This window comes from Trachemys scripta, chromosome 11 (assembly GCF_013100865.1).
Source record: "Trachemys scripta elegans isolate TJP31775 chromosome 11, CAS_Tse_1.0, whole genome shotgun sequence".
NCBI classification, from domain to species: domain Eukaryota; kingdom Metazoa; phylum Chordata; order Testudines; family Emydidae; genus Trachemys; species Trachemys scripta.
In genome coordinates, this window is record NC_048308.1 from 45,154,951 (window position 1) to 45,174,987 (window position 20,037).

Here is a 20,037-nt window from a genome sequence, read left to right on the forward strand (position 1 = left end):
TTAGTTGTCTCTTTTCCAAGCTGAACAGTCCCACTCTTTTTAATCCTTCCATACCCCTAATAATTTTTGCTGGCCTTTTCTGTACCTTTTCCAATTGTAATATATCTTTTTTGAGATGTGGCAACCAGAACGGCGCGCAGTATTCAAGGTGTGGGCGTACCATGGATTGATATAGTGACATTATGATATTTTTGTCTTATCTACCTTAATGGTTCCTAATATTCGGTTAGCTTTTTTGACCGCTGCTGCACATTGAGCAGACATTTACAGAAAACTATCCATGATAATGCCCAGATCTCTTTATTGAGTGATAACAGCTAATTTAGATGCCATCATTTTGTATATATAGTTGAGATTCTTTTTTCCAATGTGCATTATTTTGCACTGATCAACACTGAATATCATCTCCCATTTTGTTCCCCAGCCATCCAGTTGTGTGAGATCCCGTGGTAATTCTTCACAGTCAACTGTGGATTTAATTATCTTGAGTAATGTTGTATCATCTGGAAATTTTGCCATCTCACTATTCACCCTCTTTTCCATATTATTTACGAATATGTTGATCAGAACAGGTCCCAGTGCAGACTCTCAAGGGACCCTGCTATATACTGCTCACCACTGTGAAAACTGATCATGTATATTCCTACCCTTTGCTTCTTATCTTTTAATAAGTCACTGATCCATGAGAGGACATTCTTGCTCAATCCATGACTGCTTACTTTGCTTAAGAGCCTCTGGTGAGGGACTTTGTCAAAGCTTTCTGAAAGTCCAAGTAGACTATACTCACTGGATTACCCTTGTTCTCATGCTGGTTGACAACCCCAAATAATTCTAATTGATTGGTGAGGCAGAAGCCAAAAGGAAAAATTGAAAGGGAAATGGGTTTTCTTTTTTAGCTTTTTCTACACTGGAATTTTAGCCACTAGTGTAGCTGCACTGGTATACAGTAACTCCTCACTTAAAAGTCGCCCCAGTTAACATTGTTTCGTTGTTACATAGTTGATCAATAGAGAACATGCTCGTTTAAAAGTTGTGCAGTGCTCCCTTATAACGTCGTTTGGCAGCCGCCTGCTTTGTTCACTGCTTGCAAGAAGAGCAGCCCATTGCAGCTAGCTGGTGGGGGCTTGGAACTAGGGTGGACCAGAAGCCCCGCTATCAGCTCCCTGTTCCCGGCAGCTGCCCAGCAGGCTATCAATCGGCAGTTCAGCTGTCACTTCCCCCACTGGCATGTGCTGCTCCTGGCCTCTGCCTTGAAGCTGCTCCCTGGAGCCTCCTGCTTGCTGTGCGGGGGGGACGGAGAAGAGGGGGGCTAATGTCAGGGTATTCCTCCCCCCCCACTTACCCCTTCTTCCATAGAGTGACGGGGGGGAGGGGGGCAAGGGGACACGACAGGGCTCAGGACCGAGGGAGCTTCATGGCAGCGGCTGCCGCCTCAACTTGCTAATCTACTTAAAAAGGCAGTGTACTTAGAGTGGGGTCAGCGTACTTAAAGGGGCAATGCGCATCTCTCACACACAGGGGGTGTGTGTCTCTGTCTGCCATGCTGTCTCCCCTCCCACCATTCGTGCTGATTTGTAGAGCGTGAGGCTACATTAACAACGAGTTAACCCTTGAGGGCTCAGCCAATTGCTAGTTCATCATTTAGCAGTAAGGCATTCCCTGGGAAATATCCCACCCACTTCACAACCTCAACCAAGCTTCACAATCATCATCGCTGTGTACCAGTATTAAATTGTTTGTTTAGAACTTACTCTGTGTGTGCAGCTCTAAGCCTTCAGCTGACAATTAACCAAGTATTCCTCCACAGCAGACAATGAACTTGTAGAATCAGTGCAACAAGAGATATGCAGCTGTGTATCATCAGTGGGCCTACAATGCTGTAGCCATTGTTCAAAAGTGGTCTTGTTAAAAAGTAAGCTAGTCTTTAATACCTTAGCAATTAAGTTGGGGGCATAATAAAGAACCATGATTTAAAATAAAATTAGCCTGACTAGGTCATACACAAGCCTACAGTCATAAAACCATGCTATAAATATCTAACAAATTTTTTTGTTAGTATATCAATTTTCTAGCTTTTGTAACTATTCTAAAGCATATTAAAATTCTGAAAAGTTATAGTTATACTTGTAAATGTATGAAAACGGTGAAGGATTTTGCAAAAACAGAGTGAATGCAAAAAATACTTTTCTCTTTTCCTATATGTAGTTACCGTTTTTGGTTTCTAATGGTATTTGAAAGCTTATTTAAAATATTTTGTAAAAATCAAAAACTTACAATATCAAAGAAGACTTGGCAAACATCAATAGTATTCAGCAGCTCACAAACATGGTCCTTACAAAAGAAAAATCCTTTATTTTAGTTTAGAAATCTTAAACAATTATGTCAATATATCTTGCCAAAGAAACAGAACACATTTTGAGTCTATAAAACACAAAACTAGAAAAGCAGCTATTTCATTATACGTGAAATACTACTGCAAAAAGAGTTTTCATAAGAGACCTATTTGATAGGACACATCAATTACTGCAAAATCAATCCTAATAGTCATCTGAGTTACATTTGCCAGGCCTTACCTTAAATTCCATAACATCAACAAATGTGAAGTAATACAAAGCCAGATTCTTCAGAATCTCTGATTTTTCCTTCTGTAGCTGAGCAAGCTGTTGCTGTAAAAGAGAACACAAATGCATATATGCTGTTCTCACCAGATTATTAAAAAAAAACTAGCTAGAAAACAAATGACAGCAATAAAATACCTGTGAGGCGCAGATGAACCACTAAGCTTGCTATGCAAGAAAATATGTTTTTTCTCTATGACTGAGGTTCTTTTGCATTCGTTAGTGGGTTTTTTTGGTAGACAGAGTAATATAAAACACTAAAGACTGACCACTTTAATAGCCACTGGCTATCATTAGTTTTAAGATTAAAGCCAAATTAGTACACATTAGTATTGAAGTCATTGTTTAGGTCAGCTAGAGACAAAACTGGGAAACATTAAGAAAGAAGTGTTAACATGTGTAATTAGCAAAGGCACAACAGTACATGAGCACAAGTCAATATGACAAAAATAATGACAGATTACTTGAGGTGGGAGAAAAGGAGGCAGAATTTACAAGTTTTACTACAGAAAAAACAATTTGCTTTTAAATTCTGAACTTACCAAAAAGAATATCCAGGCAAAGCCACGTTAAGCATGCAAAATAAAATGTAGATACAAACATAAAATACAGTAACGGTTCTTTGACCAGTTCCATATAAACACAATACATTAAAACGAAAGCAACAAAAAAAACAACAAAAATGAAAAAGAAGCAAAACACTAGCATTAGACACTGGTGGATAAATGGAAGAGGCAAATGTGAATACAAAGGCATAAAAGTAATTCACATTGTAACTGATTTTTTTTTTAATTGAGGCAATGACAGCCAGTTGTATTTTCACAGAATATTTTTTAAATGATTTTCAGGCTTGTCAAAATTAACTCTAGTAATGATCATAGTAACTAAATAACTGTAGCTCACAAATAACAGAAAACTTGTCGTCAGTTACTTAGATGCTCTGTTCACCCATATTACAGCCTCTCACAGCATTTCTGAGTCCAATTACGTTATGACATCAGAATTCCAATCAATCATAGTTTAAGTTGTGACTTGAATTTTAAATACACCAAAGCAATCTTGAGACTCAATATGACAAAAATACTCAAAAAATCCATAACATTTGAAAATAAAGACAGCTTAAATTACCATTTAAGGTAACCCACCATTATATTTTCCTCCTTGGTGTAAACTAATCTTTAAAAGGGAGGGGAAAGATCACTTCAAGATTGGCTAATACGTCTTGAACTGATATAGAGAATGAGAACTCAACACCCTCACTACTTTTACTCTTTTTTTAGATGAGAATCTTGCATAGCCAGACTAGGGAAGAGCATCTACTCATTCCACAAAGGTGCACACTACTCCACAAATTCACATGTACACATTGTCTGGTATAGTCCTCCACATATATTTGGCAATTTATTTTTTAACTTTGCTTCACCAAAGATAAGTCTCTTTTCTCTGCATTTGAATGTGAGGCACTGGTCATTAGCCACAAGATTCCCATTACAGCCAGTAGGAATGTATCCATGTTTCCTCCTATCAACTACTTCAAGGCCTAATGCCCCAATCCTGAAACACTTTTGCACATATTTAAATTTAAGCTCAGGCACAAGCTTTAGCCTGTAAGGCCTGAGCCTGCAATGTTTGCCCAAGGTAGTTTCTCCATTTCTTTTACATCACCCACTCGAAGATTAGACAAAGAATAGCTACTACAAATAACCAATTTTTTTTATGTGACTGGCATATTGTATGTCTATCTTTTGTCCTTGCTGTTCTTTTCAATTTAATGAGACTGATGTGGGACAGAATCAATTTCCCAAACACACACCTGAAGAGAGGTGTTCTCCTTCAATCCTCAGCTTGAATTCTCTGCTTATTTCTCGTACAAATACTCAAAACCATCGCAGCCTAATGTTTAAAAGGTAGATGAGCACCAGCAATCATCATTCATGCAGTTTCACAAGCTCATATGGGCCTTCTAATTTCTCCATTAAAAATATAACCATAAATTCTGATGGCTTAGCTCAGCCATCTTCTCCAAAGAAACAACCCCTTAGGATTTTCAGCACTGCTTTCGTAAGCCACAGTTGTTGTAACGTGAAAATCCCATATCAAAGTTTGTTGGTTTTATTCCTCCTCCTGACATCACAATTTTTTTAAAATAGCTAACTTGATTTTTAAAAACCTCCCTTTTTAAAAAAAGTGTACAAATCAATGAACCAAAAATGGTGTATCAAGATTATTTGTTGTTTCTGTTGTTGCTTTAACTATCGCAGGATACATGTCTGAGTGGATATGCGTGAGAAGTCAACTTCATCTCATTTCAATGACCGCAAGCTACATGAATCTTGACTAGGAAAGTTGCAATTCAGAAATAAGTGTACACTATATGTTGCACCAACAATTGCATTCTCCCCTCCTCGGAGGGTGGGGGGGGGGAGGGAAGGATAGAGTCAGACAGATTAGAAAACAGATCCAATCATCCAAAATGGCAGATGAAATTCAATGTTGATAAATGCAAAGTAATGCACATTGGAAAACATAATCCCAACTATATGTAGAAAATGATGGGTCTAAATTAGCTGTTATACCTCAAGAAAGAGGTCTTGGAGTCATTGTGGATAGTTCTCTGAAAATATCCACTCAATGTGCAGCAGCCGTCAAAAAAGTAAACAGACTGTTGAGAATCATTAAGAAAGATCATAAGACAGAAAATATCATATTCCCTCTATATAAATCCATGAATGCTGTGTGCAGATGTGATCTCAAAAAAGATATATTGGAATTGGAAAAGGTTCAGAAAAGGGCAACAAAAATGATTAGGGGTATGCAGCTGCCATCTGAAGAGAGAGGAATAAGACTGGAACTTTTCAGCTTGGAAAAGAGACGACTAAGGGGGAATATGATAGAGGTCTAAAAATCATGACTGGTGTAGAGAAAGTAAACAAGGAAGTGTTATTTACTCCTTCTCATAACACACGAACAAGGGGTCACCAAATGAAATTAATAGGCAGCAGGTTTTAAACAAACCAAAGGAAGTATTTTTTCCACACAACACACAGTCAACCAGTGGAACTCCTTGCCAGAGGATGCTGTAAAGGCCAAGACTAAAACGGAATTCAAAAAAAACAAACAAACAAAAAACCCTAGATAAATCCTAGAAGGATAAGTCAATCAATGGCTATTAGACAGGATGGGCAGGGATGGTGTCCCTAGTCTCTGTTTGCCAGAAGCAGGGAATGGGCGACAGGGAATGGATCACTTGATGATTACCTGTTCTGTTCATTCCCTTTGGGCACCTGGCATTGCCACTGTCGGAAGACAGGATACTGGACTAGATGGACCTTTGGTCTGACCCAGTATGGCCGTTCTTATGTTCTTAAAAAGAACCTGATATCTCATACTGCCAACTTTGTGAAGCATTAAAGATAGTTATTTAAAGGAACTTAAGTTGCATATCATAGGTCATGTATCGCATTGCATTACCAAAAACAAATACCTAAAGAAAGTCAAATTAAAATATATATTTGATATCAAACTAAAATCTTTTCAACCCAGAATTTAATGTACAAGTAGAACACACCTCATCTAATCAAAAAATCAGCACTAAATCCAAAACAGCATAATTTTAATGAGCACATTTTCAATACCAAAGAGAGGGAAGACTATTATAATTAGGCTTAATGGGGATGGCATACAAAATATAACAGCTCTGTTGTAATAACAGTGATTTTATTTTTTATATATAGAGAGAGAGCGCACCAGCGAGCAGGCTTTTGCTGCAATTCCATCAGATCTCAAACTAAGCAGGGTTCGAAGTTACGAAGGTATACATAGGTGTTACTGCAAGTGGCACTAGTGATTCAGCAATTACTTTTCCCTCTAACTCTACTGAACCAATATCCCAATACTGTGTAAAGAAGATCAGATTAAGTACAGCTGAAGGTGCTATGGGAATGAGACAAACTATGGTCCTAGGAACCGCCATAGTTATTGGAAATCCGATAGTGCTTTTTTGCATAAGAAGAGAAGCAGGGGGCTGTTACATTCAGCATACATAATTCCTTCTTCAGAACAGCTCTAAACTGTCATGGAAGTATTTTCATCCCAGCATTGGTTTCATTTCAGCAACAAATAAAGATGACTAATATGCCCTGAGACCCTTTGGGATGCTCTAGGCTATACTTAAAGCAGGATATTAAAAAGCACAAGATGCCAAGAAATATGTACTCTAAATCACTTAGAATACAATGGTGATAACTTTAATTTTCAAAACAGAAGTTTGAAAACAGCTAAAAAACACAGCTGATATTATGCAGTGTCTTAGTCATTTACTTGGGTTTTCAGCACTCAGGAATGTGGGTGTAGTTCTTTCCACACCCGTGCAACAAAGTTTTTCCACTACTAATTTCTAAGCAACTGCTGAAGAGCAATATTTAATGCCATCTTCGGTGTCAGTTTTGTACTTTGCAAATGTAGTTGATTTGCACTCATGCTCATTTAGAAAGCTTTGAATATTTCTGCTTTCCAATAAATAGTATAGTCATATACAGTTTGGAGAGCAGAAACAGAATAAGTTCAAAACTTCAGAAAGAACAATTTCAACTACAGATAATCATAATGGCTTCTCGACTGAAACACTACAAAACATTATATTTCAAAACATTTTAAAATAGTTCAAAATATATAAACCCGGAGAGAAGTATTCTTGAGGAACAGAGAGCATGTGAAGTAATAGACTATACTAGGGTTCAATAGTAAGAAGAAAAATGCAAGGATTTTAGTACAGAAGTTTTAATATAAAAAAAAAATCAAGAAAAAGTCACCTGCATCTGTTACCTAAAGTCTTCATCTGATCTACAATCATGTTGGAGGAAGAGCTTTGAAGTAGTTAGCCACCGGCATTGATTTCAATGCTATTAAAGTAAGGTCAATGCTGAAAGTTTTTGGGAACTGCATCCTTTATTCATTAGTAGCCATTCAGGTTTTGATTGTCCACTTAGAAGTCTGATGGAACATTTGTGCTCCTTGATTATGGAACTTTGTCCTACACTAGGAACTTCTTTTCATGACAGCGTGATTCATCTTCATATGCTAAATGACTAGCTAGTCATAGGAAAACATTTTCTTGACCTCTCTTCTTCCCCCTCTCACTTCAAGCAAGTAACTAACCCAGGATACAAAAATTGAACTCTTCCTCTCCAAAATGCTTTGTTAGGGCACTAGATCAGCTGGACTGCTCCTACTAAGTCTCCGTGGTCAAATTAATAGATTTAAAACCCAGAAGGGATCATTATGATTATCTACTCTGAGCTCCTGCATAACAGGCCACGGAACCTCTCCCAGGAATTTCTGCAGGAAGGCCATAACTTCTGTTTATTATCTGAATTTCTGCAGCACCCAGAAACCCTAGTCATGGACCAGGTCCCCAACATGCTAGATGTTGTACAAATACAGAAGAGACTGTTCCTGCCCCAAAGACTTACAATCTGAGTATAAGGCAACAGACTCATACAGACAGAATACATGAATAAAAGCAGCTTATGCTTGGTGTGAAAGAGAAGGGGAAGCCAGTGAAGGGATGCAAAGAACAGGGTGACAAGGTCAAAGCACCAGGAAGGCATTTCTTAGAAAGACCAGTCTTGATTCAAAGACTTCAAGTGAAGTCCTGAGTAATTTGCTCCAATGTTTATTTACCCTCATGTTAAAAGTGTGCGCCTTTTTCTAGTTTGAATTTGTCTAGCTTTAGCTCCCAACTATTGGAACTTGCTATGCCTCTTTCTGCTAGAATAAGCAGCCATCTACTATCAGAAATCCTTCCCACGTAGGTGTGACAGATATGACCAACACAGGCATATATTTAAGACTATTGCATCGACTTTATAAATGTTATCTGCACCTTTGTGAGTCAGACTGAATTGCAACTCCATGGGGGAGGTTTGCTGAACTATAATCAGGGGAGGCAATTACTGCAAACCCTGGGACCAGTATAAAACTCTATTGAGGTACCACCGTTTGGAGATCTGTGCGTGTATTAGGTAAGTGGTAGGCCTTACTAGTTACTGGACTGAGACTATCAAATTCTTAAATTTTACTGAGAATTATATGTTATTTATTTTGAAATTAAGGGTGAAGAATAAACAGTTAATCAAATTATATGATTCAAGATTCATATTGTATTTGTTTAATGAAATTTGTGGGTTTTTCCATTTCTCATTTTGTCTTTAATCTGAATTATAGAAATGGGTGGGTGAGGTTCTGTGGCCTGCAATGCGCAAGAGGTGAGACTAGATGATCATGATTGTCTATTCTGGCCTTAAAGTCTAGGAGTCTAAAAGTGGTTTTTTTCTCAGATTGTGAAAACAAAACCGCCAACATGAACTGAATGCTCATGATTTTCTCACTACACATAAACCTGCTCAACTGGCAATTTCATCTGCTGACAGACAATAGCTGTATCAAATTCAAAGGTCTGGATGCATTGCACTGATCAGTGGTAATTGCTGTGCTTGAAACTGGAAAAATTCAAGTCTCTATGAAAAGCTAGTAGGAACTCTTGTTACATATGTTAAGATCACTTAATTGTTGTCCCTCTAGTAATGCTCAATAGTATTTTACTTAATGATGCTTCTGTGCCAGTGAACTCCTTGTCCCTTGCGGGTCCTTTGAACATCTGCTTCCTTAGCAGAGAACCTCGTCAGTGTGCTCTGCTACTTGTAATGTCCACTGGCCCTTGAGTTGGGAGGAGGAAGAGGAAGGAGGGAAATCTGGCCTCTTCCTGCTTCCCACTGAGTCAGACATTCTTAAATTTTGAAGAGGTTTCGTTTGTGAACAAAAAAATAGTTCCTTCAAAATAAGGGATGCATTGCATCCATCACGGAGACTTGATTTTGGCCTCCTTAGGTCCGTGTCTTTGTGGTAAAAGCCTCTTTTCCGCAACTCTGAAGTTTCTGTATCACACAGATGCTAAAATATCAATTAAAAACTCACTTCATACCCTCCAAAATTAATTTTAGGTAGGTAACTGCCTGGTGTTCTGACCATAGAGGCAGAACGTCTGAAGATGAGAAAAAGTGCAAACTACTGCGAGAGCAGCATTTAAATGTCTTTAAGCTCTAGAATACAGATTCATCTTTAGAAGACGTGAGGAGGGTATATTGTAAATAATGTAATTTTCTTTCAGGGATAATGAGAAAAGGATGCAGAATTTATTTTCTCCATATACAGCCAGGATGATACAATGACCTCACCCTAAAATCATTAGAGATTGTCACAAAATGGAAAGTCAACAAGTTCAGGTTTTTTACAAAACTGTGCTTGTTAAAATATTTCAACCAGCTCTAATCTACATATTTGATCTTCAGAGAACCAACTTCTTAAGTGTGTAACCCTATCTAAAATCTAATTCAAATGTACCCAAGTATGACAATACACAGAGGCTATTTGCAAGAGTGTTTTAACTGAAGTTCATTACACATAAACCTGCTCATTTCTTGAGCTGTAATAAAACGTTGAGAATTATAGAGGTTTCACTGGACCTGGTTTAAGAAAAGTGTAGGTATATTTTTACTTTTTACATAAGTCTAAGACAGATGTTTTCATATATGTTACTGAAAGACAAAAATTCAATACACGAAGATAAGCAATCTTAAGAAGGAGGGAGGAGAGGGTGTGTCACCCGGGACCGCTGCCGGGGGCTGCCGACAGTAACTGCTCTGGCCGCACTGGCGGCCACTGCTCAGGCAGTCCCCAGGCCGGCCGCACTAGTTGAAGAGACTAGTTAAAGCAGGGATGGCAAGTCTATTGCAATAAAAAATAAACCTAGAAATACAGATTGATATATTCTTGTCTTTCCCTGCTTAAACAAACATAAATGCATTGTCACACTAGTTGGACCAACAGTCCATCTAGATGGGTAATCTGTCTCCAATAGTCGTCAGCAACAAGTCCTTTAGAAGAATGTGTAAAATCCCTACAAAGCAGAGTTATGCATCAAACGCAAACGTTTTTTTAAGCAGATTGCATATTTACAGAGTCATTTGGGTTACTTACATTGTTGTTGCGTGTTTCTACAGCTGGAAACTTTCTGACTATGAATTTGACAGCAGATTCCAGGTTTTTGTCGATAAGATATGATGGTTTTGCTTTGGGGTCCCCACATGCCTACAAAAAAAAAAAAAAAAAGCAAGTGAACTAAAAATACATTCATTCATCTTGCTAAAAATTAAGTAATTGTAGAAAGTCTGCAGTCAGAAACTAGAAAGACTTATTGGGTTTTAGTGAGCAGGTGATAAAATGAGTAGGCAAAGTGCAGGGATTGTCACAGCTGGAATATGCAATGGGAGACAGTACAGAGATGCTCTTCTACTGAAAAAAATGCATGGAAGTTTCAAAGCAGTTAGTGCAGAACAGCAGTGAGGGGGAAAGCTCAATCCTAAAAGAAGAAAAAGATATTTTACTTCTATTCATGGTTTGAGGTAGGGTTGTATTCATCTGAAGCTAATAAACTGTTGGAAAATCCAATCATATCATCATCCGTAGAGGAGAATGCTGGGCATATTAAATGATTAGTGTATCCTATGTGAAGAAAAATAGGAAACAACCTGTATTTAAGTTTTTCTCCTTCATTGTATTCTGCAAGACAGTTCTCCCTTCTGCAATTAAGCTACCAATATTTGCCTCATCTAAAGAAAAGGACTATTTTCAATAGTTCGGAGCATGTTAAATCTACTCTGATTGTAAATTAAATTTTAATTGTTCCCTGACCCTAAGCAAAATTACAGTATTGCTGTCGGCTGTACTTTAAAAACAGCACTTCAAGCAATTATACAAAATATGATATAATACATGGTTCTTAAGTGAAAATGTTAACTCTGAAGTAACTGATTTGGCCACATCAGCAGTACCGAGTTCTCTGGGCAACCAACTAATCTTTATCAGATGATGGTGATCCTTGCAAACCTAAGTGAATGTTTCTTTAGAAACTTACTATTATAAACTTCAGTGACAAACTGGATAGAGACCACTGAGCAATGCTGTACTGTTTAAGTGTGTGAGAAGTGTAATTAAAGGAGTGTTATCTACAAGACAAAATATTGTGCTCAAACTGTACTTCTATTCAAATATTTACAGTTTCATGGTCCCCATAGGGATTTATATAACATCTGTGTCTCATGCAAACTAAATCACATGCTATGTGCTTCTACACAGGATAGTGACCTAGGATGATAGCTCATTTTAATACTTTTCTATATTGATTTCTATGGCTATCGTGGATTATAGAGACAGAAGTCATGGAGTATGAGACTGATCTGAAAGCGGGCAAGCGGGCAGAGGGAAGGTGAAAAGCTTTGCAAACCTTCCAAACTTGTCCTTGCTGGGAAAGCATTGTAACAAAGAGAAAAAAATTACACATAAACAAAATATTCTCAAACTCTGGCATCATTACTTTTAAATGAATTAATGCACTTATCTATATTCAACAAATTAAGGTTATGGCTATATTTAACATACTTTCTACTGGACTGCCATTCTAAATACACACAAACTATTACATTTAGTTATTACAATTCGATTACTGTACAACAATGTTCTGAGTGCAATACATGTTGCATCACGTCAGTTCCCCTCATATTCTTTCCAAACCAAGTTTGGGGAGGGAGTGGGGTTAACAAGAGACAGCACATGCAACTATAAAAAAACAGGAGAAAGACTGTCAGTGAATTTTACATACCTGAAAAAGAAATGGTAGCCAAGAATAAAAAAAAAAAGTCATTATAGTAGAATTCTAAAACTCCTGTTCATATTACATAGACTTTCTGGAAAACCACAGACTATGCAAATATATCTACACCTGAGCACCACAGCTGCTAGTTGTCCTGTGGAGAACAAATACAATACTAATCTTTCTTGAACTGTCACCTCTAACTCTCTACAATACTTCAAAAAATAGTTACAATAAAACTAAAAAATTGAATGCCCATATTTTTAATTAGGAACAATATTTTTTGCTTCAAGAGTCTCAGAAGCAAGCACTACAAGTTGAAATTTATTTAAGCATATAGAGAATCGGTCCATACTGTACACATCCTTTAGTTTTAAAGTTATTTTTCCATTTTCAAAAAAGTGAAAGCTATTGCATTATTGTATGCAAGAGAGTCAAGGAAGTAAAACATTCAAGCTTTCAAATTTAGGATTCAAAACCTTTGAGATTGTCATGGGTTCATCTGCATTTCTATGTAAAACCATCTCAGTTTAATTTATGAGTTCTACTTATAATCATTTCACATTCATATTCTTTCCTCTCTGAAGAGAGGGCCAGAGACTAAGAGCCTTTTCTTCAGCTAGTGACAGATCTCCAAACCAAAATTATAAAATACACAATACTAATGTCAATTTTAATTTTGATAGATGCAGAAAGAAAAAATAGTGACATAACCTGAAAGTAACCTCAAAATTTCTCCTTATGTATACACTGCAGCTTAATCACATAATTTAGGGCCTGAATCAAAGCCCACCTAAAGTCAATGTCAATGTCAAAACTCCCACTTACACCAATGGGCTTTGGATCGTACCATTAGCCTTTAAAAAATTGTTGTTGGAACCTTGAGGCAGAGAAGGGTAAATAACATTTGAATTGTAAGCTTTTTTTGGAAACATTTTGTTTAGAATTGTCAATATTAAATCTGTGGTTAGATACTCAAATTTTTTCAAATCTGAATGATTCCTTTGAAGACTAACAACAATTTTTTTTAAAGGGTTTCTATTTCAAAGTTTTCCACATTTTCTTTCAAGAAGCTTGCCTTCACTTTCTGAAGAGAGGTACATGGGGTGCTCTGGTGAGGATGAGACACACAATCTGCCATGTTCAGAAGAGGGTAGAACATAACAGCTTTGAGAGCATTTCAACTACACCACGTGCTTGCTGAACACTTCAATGGGTAACAAGATATTTTACTCCCTAGCTGCCTTTTCCAATATTCCAGGGATCTGCCTGAATGTCCACCTAAGAGCCCCCGCAGTTGATTTGGAGTTAGGAGACTGGCTGATGTGACTACTCCTTAGGCAGCTGGCATAGCAGCCTAACAGCAGGTGCATCAACACTTAGCTGGCTTAGGGCCCGTCTAATGTCTGTACCAGCAGCACTTCCTCAGAAGCCTCCCAGAAGGAAAGGGGAAGTATCAGGGAAGATTTCTAGGCCAGCTGGTGGGAAACCAAGAGTAACAACAGATGCATTGGTCAGAGATATTGGCTAAGAAGGGATCAATACCAGCCAACAGTTCAGCCTAGACATCCTCTACATACATGCTAACTTCACTGATATGTGAACTCCACTGATACTGCAGCACACACAAAATTGTGGGGACTGTGTATCGAGTCAGAAGATGCACTAGCTTCTTTACTATTGCCTCCTTCCTCAGAGTTAGGGCTTTCAGGAAGTTTATAGGGAGAGCTGCCTTGAACTGCCCCACATGAACAATAGGGCATTCCCAGGTTCATCAGCCTCCCTGAGATGGAGTCCTTGGATGAGGTAGCATGATGAATATCCTATTACTCCCAGCACTGTTCCAGCAAGCAGTAACGTAAGATGTAAAGCTATCCAAGTTACTCTGGGCCTGTTCTACAGTTCTTGCTTCAAAGTCCTCACCACTAAGGAATCCTCAAAGACCTGGTTTCAATCAGGAGGAACAGGAAACAAATTTAGTTAATCATAAATCATAATGGGTGGTTGTGTTGACTTGTGTGTGAAATTTTTGCATGCAAATAATCTGTAGAGGAAGGGTGATGTGTTATCATAGCTAATTCTGGAAAGAAAATAGAGATACAAAACTTAAATTAAAAAAAATTGTACTAGAAGAGTGTTGGATTACACAGATTTAGCGAGCGATTTTGGAGAGTAGACACATTTTAGAAGATCGTATGAAAGCAGGCAAAAAGATATGGAATCTTTAAGTGGGCTTCCACACTGCATCTAAATCAGTGGTTCCCAAACTTTAACAACCTGCGAACCCCTTTCACTAAAATGTCTAGTCTCGCGAACCCGCTCCTAAAAATGAATATTTCCAGGGATTTTCTCCTTTACCTGAGTATAAAAGCAGTGATCTTGGAAATATAAAATTTGTTTTTATGACATGCTTATTACACACTTATTAATTATTAGTTATCATTACAGTATTTTTATTGCATTGTGAAAACGGCAACACTCTTCCAAGATCTCACTTTTGTAGCTTGTATCACTTGGAATAAGCCTGTTATAAGACAAGGCTCCTATGTTTCAGATGTGAAACAGCATGAAGGCATTTAAGAAGCCAACTCAAAGAGTTCCTCCTACACAAGCATTCAGGTCTTGAGCAGTCCAGGCAAACAATGCACGTTACAACAAAGCTTAAAATTGTTCATAATAATTTTAAAAACAATACTAGCTGCCTATATAATTTTAAAAACAGCAAAAAATATCCACCTCCCTTTCCACTTCTTATAAGGAGTCTTGAAGTTTAAATCTCCTCAGTGTGATAGCAATGCTTGCTTTGATCTGCTTAGCTCTTGGAAGTCCAGGGGCTCCAGGCTGGTGGCCCCATGCTGGCCAGGATCCCTAGGGACATCTCTGACCGCCATTAGAGAATTTTTTCCCAAGAACCCCCTGTAACATTTCACAAACCCCAGTTTGTGAACCACTGATCTAGATTGATGGTGTCATGTGTGTCACTTTAATCTAAATACTGTCCACTAGCACCAAGTTCACTACGATCAGTTTTGATTTAAACACTACTTTCACATATACTATTTCTTACTCTTGTAGTGAAAAAAACAGATACCATTTTCTTATAATATGAGACAGGTTCAAGTCAGTAAGCTTTCATACTGAAAACTGAGTTCTATGCGAAGCATTACAGGAGATCTCAACCTTCAGGGAAAGAGGCCTGAAAACACAAAATTTCTGACCACTTTGCCCAAATCATCATAAAACTGAAATTTCCTCAAGATTAGAGCACCGATTCAACATTCCAGAACTTATGTTTACCTATGTTAACCCATCTGTTTAGGTGACCAGTACTGTCATTGATAAGATCTGTGAGACGAATACAGAGAAACAGACACCCAATTAAGCCAAGTTTTGTTTAACAATACATCCAGAAGATATAAAAAGTAACCAATACTGTAATATCTCAGATTCATATATTTCTAAACCTGAAGTTTTTATTTAGACCGAATGAAAGACTAATGTTCATCCGTTCAAGGAAATGCAGTGCACCCGACTAAAGGAGTATGTCAATGCTTAAAGCCTCAGGATCCTTCTCCATTTATCATATACTTTTCCTTCCTTTCTTCCATGCATCATGGTCATTACTCAGTAACTGATCTACTAATCCTGCTTTCATTCAAAAATGGTTTTCACAGGATGACACAACGACTACCACTCTTCCACTGGGCGAAAGCAAAGTCTCGGCACAGTTCCCAGTCCACTGTTGGCAGATGGAGCAAGGTACCAAGCTTGGTTACCAGGCCAGCTACTGCTGCACCAATATATCTTTCATCCATTTGTGTGACACCGCATGCAACTTCATATCTGTACCCTTCCCACACTAGACCTCTTGTCACACTCCTGGAATTGTCAAAGGACTGCACCTATGCAGCTCATGCCCAGAACATTCACTCCACGACCCAGGGAAAAAAGAGTAAAACTGAGCAGTCCTATGCTAGTGTCCCCCACTGCTGGTGCTACTGAGGAGTCAGTAACAGAAGTAACAGTATAATACTATCTAGATGGGGTAGTAAACAGAGAAAAGACAGGGATGATGAAAGCAGCACTCAGAATAAAAGTCCAAGTAAATAGTGGGTATTGTTTATTGGCTAATACAAGTGCAGTGTTAAGAACCAAACTTAACCCCTCTTTTCCACACTGCAGCAACCAGGGACACTATGGTGCAGTGTATGCCCAGTCTGAGGACAATTTGCCTCACTTTGCACTCTAGCATTCACCCTAGGTGAACTAAAAAAGCAACATTAATAGATTTCAGTAGGAATAAAGGTTAGTCTGCTTAACAGTAACCACAACACCACACAGCCATCTTTTCTCCCCCTAACTCCTCAAAAGAGGGAAACCAAAAGCAAGAGAAGAAAGGTTATGAGACAGATAAAAACAACTGGAGTAAAGAGGAAGTGAAAAAAGTAAATACCAATTTTAGATACCAGTCAAATAAAAGTTGGATGTAAAATTTTTCAATCACCCATTTGACTGGGTGGTTTATGGTGCTGAGAGTAGAGTCCAATAAAAATTAAACATTTTGCTATTAAATCAAAAGCACTTGATCTTTTTAAAGATTCAGTATCTTTAGATGCTCTTCAGGCTTGATACCTAGTTAGATGCAGATGCCCCATTCTTAACTAAGTAGGTTGATGTAATTATGTATTTTTATTTCTGATCTATGGCCACAGAATGCAATGGTGACTTTCCAGCACTTCCAAAAAATCAAATCAAGACCTTAAAAAATATTACGACTAAAGCAGCATTCCTGGAATACATAATTCAGAAGCTATGAGCTTCCAGTTGCTTCAGAGCTGGAATACTATGCTCAAGGAATCTTCTGCAAGTCATGTCCAAATTCTCTTCTATGCTACTTGACAGATGTAACATAACTATGCTGGGAAAGATGATGCAACACAAGCATCAAGGCTAATACATGGAATTGCTATTTTAGAAATAAAGTCTCATTAAAATAATAGAGACATTAGATTCCTATCAAGTTACAGAGCATTTGTTTCCTCAGCAATCTATACTAGCATGGCAGCTTGCCACAGTTTGTGTCCTCACCTTAAGATGAAGATTTTTCCCCGTGATGAAATAACATCACAAACAAATCTGGAACAGAGTCAAAAAGTATATCAAAGAACCATAGGATTTCAGTTGCTAGGTTTTCATTCCTAGTTAATGTGTGCTTATGAAAGTAAAAGCAGATAATTTTAGTTTGATGTCAGATAGTCTGACCAAGTGCTATATAAGCACAAATCGTCAAATAGAGTTTGTTTTGGTGAATAAAGAGAAACCATCAAGTCAAGTCTTTTAAAAACGTGTTTCCTTATTTGTTAAGAAAAGCTTAGACAGTTTTGAAGAACTTACAGTAATAAAAAGGAATCAAGTAACATGGAATAAAGTATCTCAGTCTGGATAAGGAAAACAAACTAGGCAGTTTCACTTTCTAGTTCACATCCACTAGGACGATACTGCAATATTTGGGTAGCAACACTGCAAGGAAATGTCTGTTTGAACTCTTAAGTTGTGGAAACTGCAATATTTTAAGAAAGTAGTACTTTCTAGAGGGGGAAATGAAATCTAATGTGACTGATTTTGAAGCACAATACTCCAATATTTGGAGAAAGCTATATCCAGGGGGAGAGGCTCTTTTGTCTGGTATAATTACACCATTATAAGAAGAGTTAATTTGGTTACAGCAAAACACAAAACCTAAACGTATTTTACTCTATTGAAAAGATCAACCAAATTACTGTGTGTGGCCATACAGGTCCAGGGCCGGCTCCAGGGTTTTGGCTGCCCCAAGAAGCCCCCCCCCCCCCCCCAAAATAAAATAATAAAAAAAGCCGCGATTTGCGGCCGCAATTCGGCGGGAGGTCCTTCGCTCCCAGGCGGAGTGAGGGCCCTCCGCCGAATTGCCGCTGAATACCTGGACGTGCCACCCCTCTCTGGAGCTGCCGCCCCAAGCACCTGCTTGACAAGCTGGTGCCTGGAGCCGGCCCTGTACAGGTCACACAATCAGGTCATAATCAGACAGGATCAAAGGAGCTCACATAGAAAAGACACTATCAGTCTTTAAGACATGGCAACATGGTCTAGTGCAGACGTGGGCAAACTACGACCCGTGGGCCACATCCGGTCCAGGGGACCATCCTGCCTGGCCCTTGAGCTCCCGTCCGGGGATGCTCGCCCCCGGCCCCTCCCCTGCTGTCCTCCCTCCCCAACAGCCTCAGCACAAGGCGACGCCAGCACCGGGGGGGGGAGGGGGGCGCTGCACTGCAGAGGCAGGGGAGAGCAGGAAGGGAGGCTCACCTGCAGCCTCAGGGGAGCAGGCAGGCGGTGCAGGTGGCGGGAGCGCGGTAAACGCGTGCGGAGGACTCAGGAGGAACACCGGGCAGCCGGCCGGAGAGAAGCAGCGGTTTCCCCTTCAAAGCGCCCCTTCTCTCCGGCTGCCCCTGCTCCTCCTGAGTCCTCTGTCCATGTTCGCAGGGTCACATTCTGAAAGGGGCTGGGGGGGAGGGGGAGGTTGGACGGGGGTGCAGTTCCAGGGGGGTTATAAGGGGGCGGGGGTGTAGATAGGGGTCAGGGCAGTCAGGGAGCAGGGGGGTTGGATGGAGGGTAGGGTTCCAAGGGGGCGGTTAGGGGCAGGGGGTCCCAGGAGAGGGTGGTCAGGAGACAAGGAGTGGGGGGGGGGGGTTGGATGGGTCAGAGGTTCTGAGGGGGGCAGTCAGGGGGCGGGAAGTGGGACGGGGCGGATAGGGTTAGGGGAGGCACAGTCTTCCCTACCCGGCCCTCCATACAGTTTTGGAACCTTGATGTGGCCCTCAAGCCAAAAAATTTGCTCACTCCTGGTCCAGTGGATCAAATATTGAATTGGAATCAGGAGACCTAGAATCTATTAATGTTTTATCCTGCTGTCCTGAAGACATGTCAAGTCTCACTCACTGGGTGTAAGACTCACTCATTAGAATGCTCTCTCTCACACATACCTTCTTAAGATTATCTCACTCATTTTGAGTAAATATATAAAGATATAAAATATTTTTACTCAGGTGCTGAAAGAGACACCACCACATTTGGGGCCTCAGGCATGGAGCTTAGAACTTGGAAAGCAACTTGTGTACTGTGGTAAGCATGGGGACTACCAGCCTCTCTCTCTCTGTGTGTGTGTGTGTGTGTGTGTGTGTGTGTGAGAGAGAGAGAGAGAGAGAGAGAGAGAGAGAGAAAATGAATACCTGATGGTCAAAAAAATACGAGTTCATCCACAAAACAAGCAGGACCTGATCGAAAGTTTGCAGGTTCTGCAAAATATAGTTCAAAATTTAAATCACAGTGGACAAATTGATGATTACCTGTTCTGTTCATTCCCTCTGGGGCACCTGGCACTGGCCACTGTCGGCAGTGGCCAGTGCCAGGTGCCCCAGAGGGAATGAACAGAACAGGTAATCATCAAGTGATCCATCCCCTGTCGCTTATTCCCAGCTACTGGCAAACAGAGGCTAAGGACACCAACCCTGCCCATCCTGGGTAATAGCCATTGATGGATCTATCCACCATTCATTTATTTAGTTATTTTTTTAGCCCTGTTATCACAACATCCTCTGGCAAGGAGTTCCACAGGTTTACTGTGCATGGTGTGAAGAAATACTTCCTTTTATTTGTTTTAAACCTGCTACCTATTAA

The 20,037-nt window shown here is 39.4% G+C and overlaps 1 protein-coding gene across 6 annotated transcripts in view; it reads right to left on the bottom strand.

Moving 5' to 3' along the window:
* NCKAP1 (NCK associated protein 1) overlaps window positions 1-20,037 on the bottom strand; it is a 103,061-nt gene that overhangs the window by 74,058 nt on the left and 8,966 nt on the right. The window contains exons 1-5 of one of the 6 annotated variants that reach the window (XM_034785035.1): window positions 12,337-12,393; window positions 11,962-11,979; window positions 10,656-10,766; window positions 2,574-2,666; window positions 2,275-2,331 (exon numbers count right to left, since the gene is read on the bottom strand). In XM_034785035.1, the coding sequence (XP_034640926.1) occupies window positions 2,275-2,331; window positions 2,574-2,666; window positions 10,656-10,766; window positions 11,962-11,979; window positions 12,337-12,378 (321 nt within the window). In that variant the 5' untranslated portion in view covers window positions 12,379-12,393. Of the gene's footprint in view, window positions 1-2,274; window positions 2,332-2,573; window positions 2,667-10,655; window positions 10,767-11,062; window positions 11,082-11,961; window positions 11,980-12,336; window positions 12,394-20,037 lie in introns of those variants that run through there. The other 5 variants (XM_034785032.1, XM_034785031.1, XM_034785036.1 and 2 more) reach the window with 5 other exon arrangements.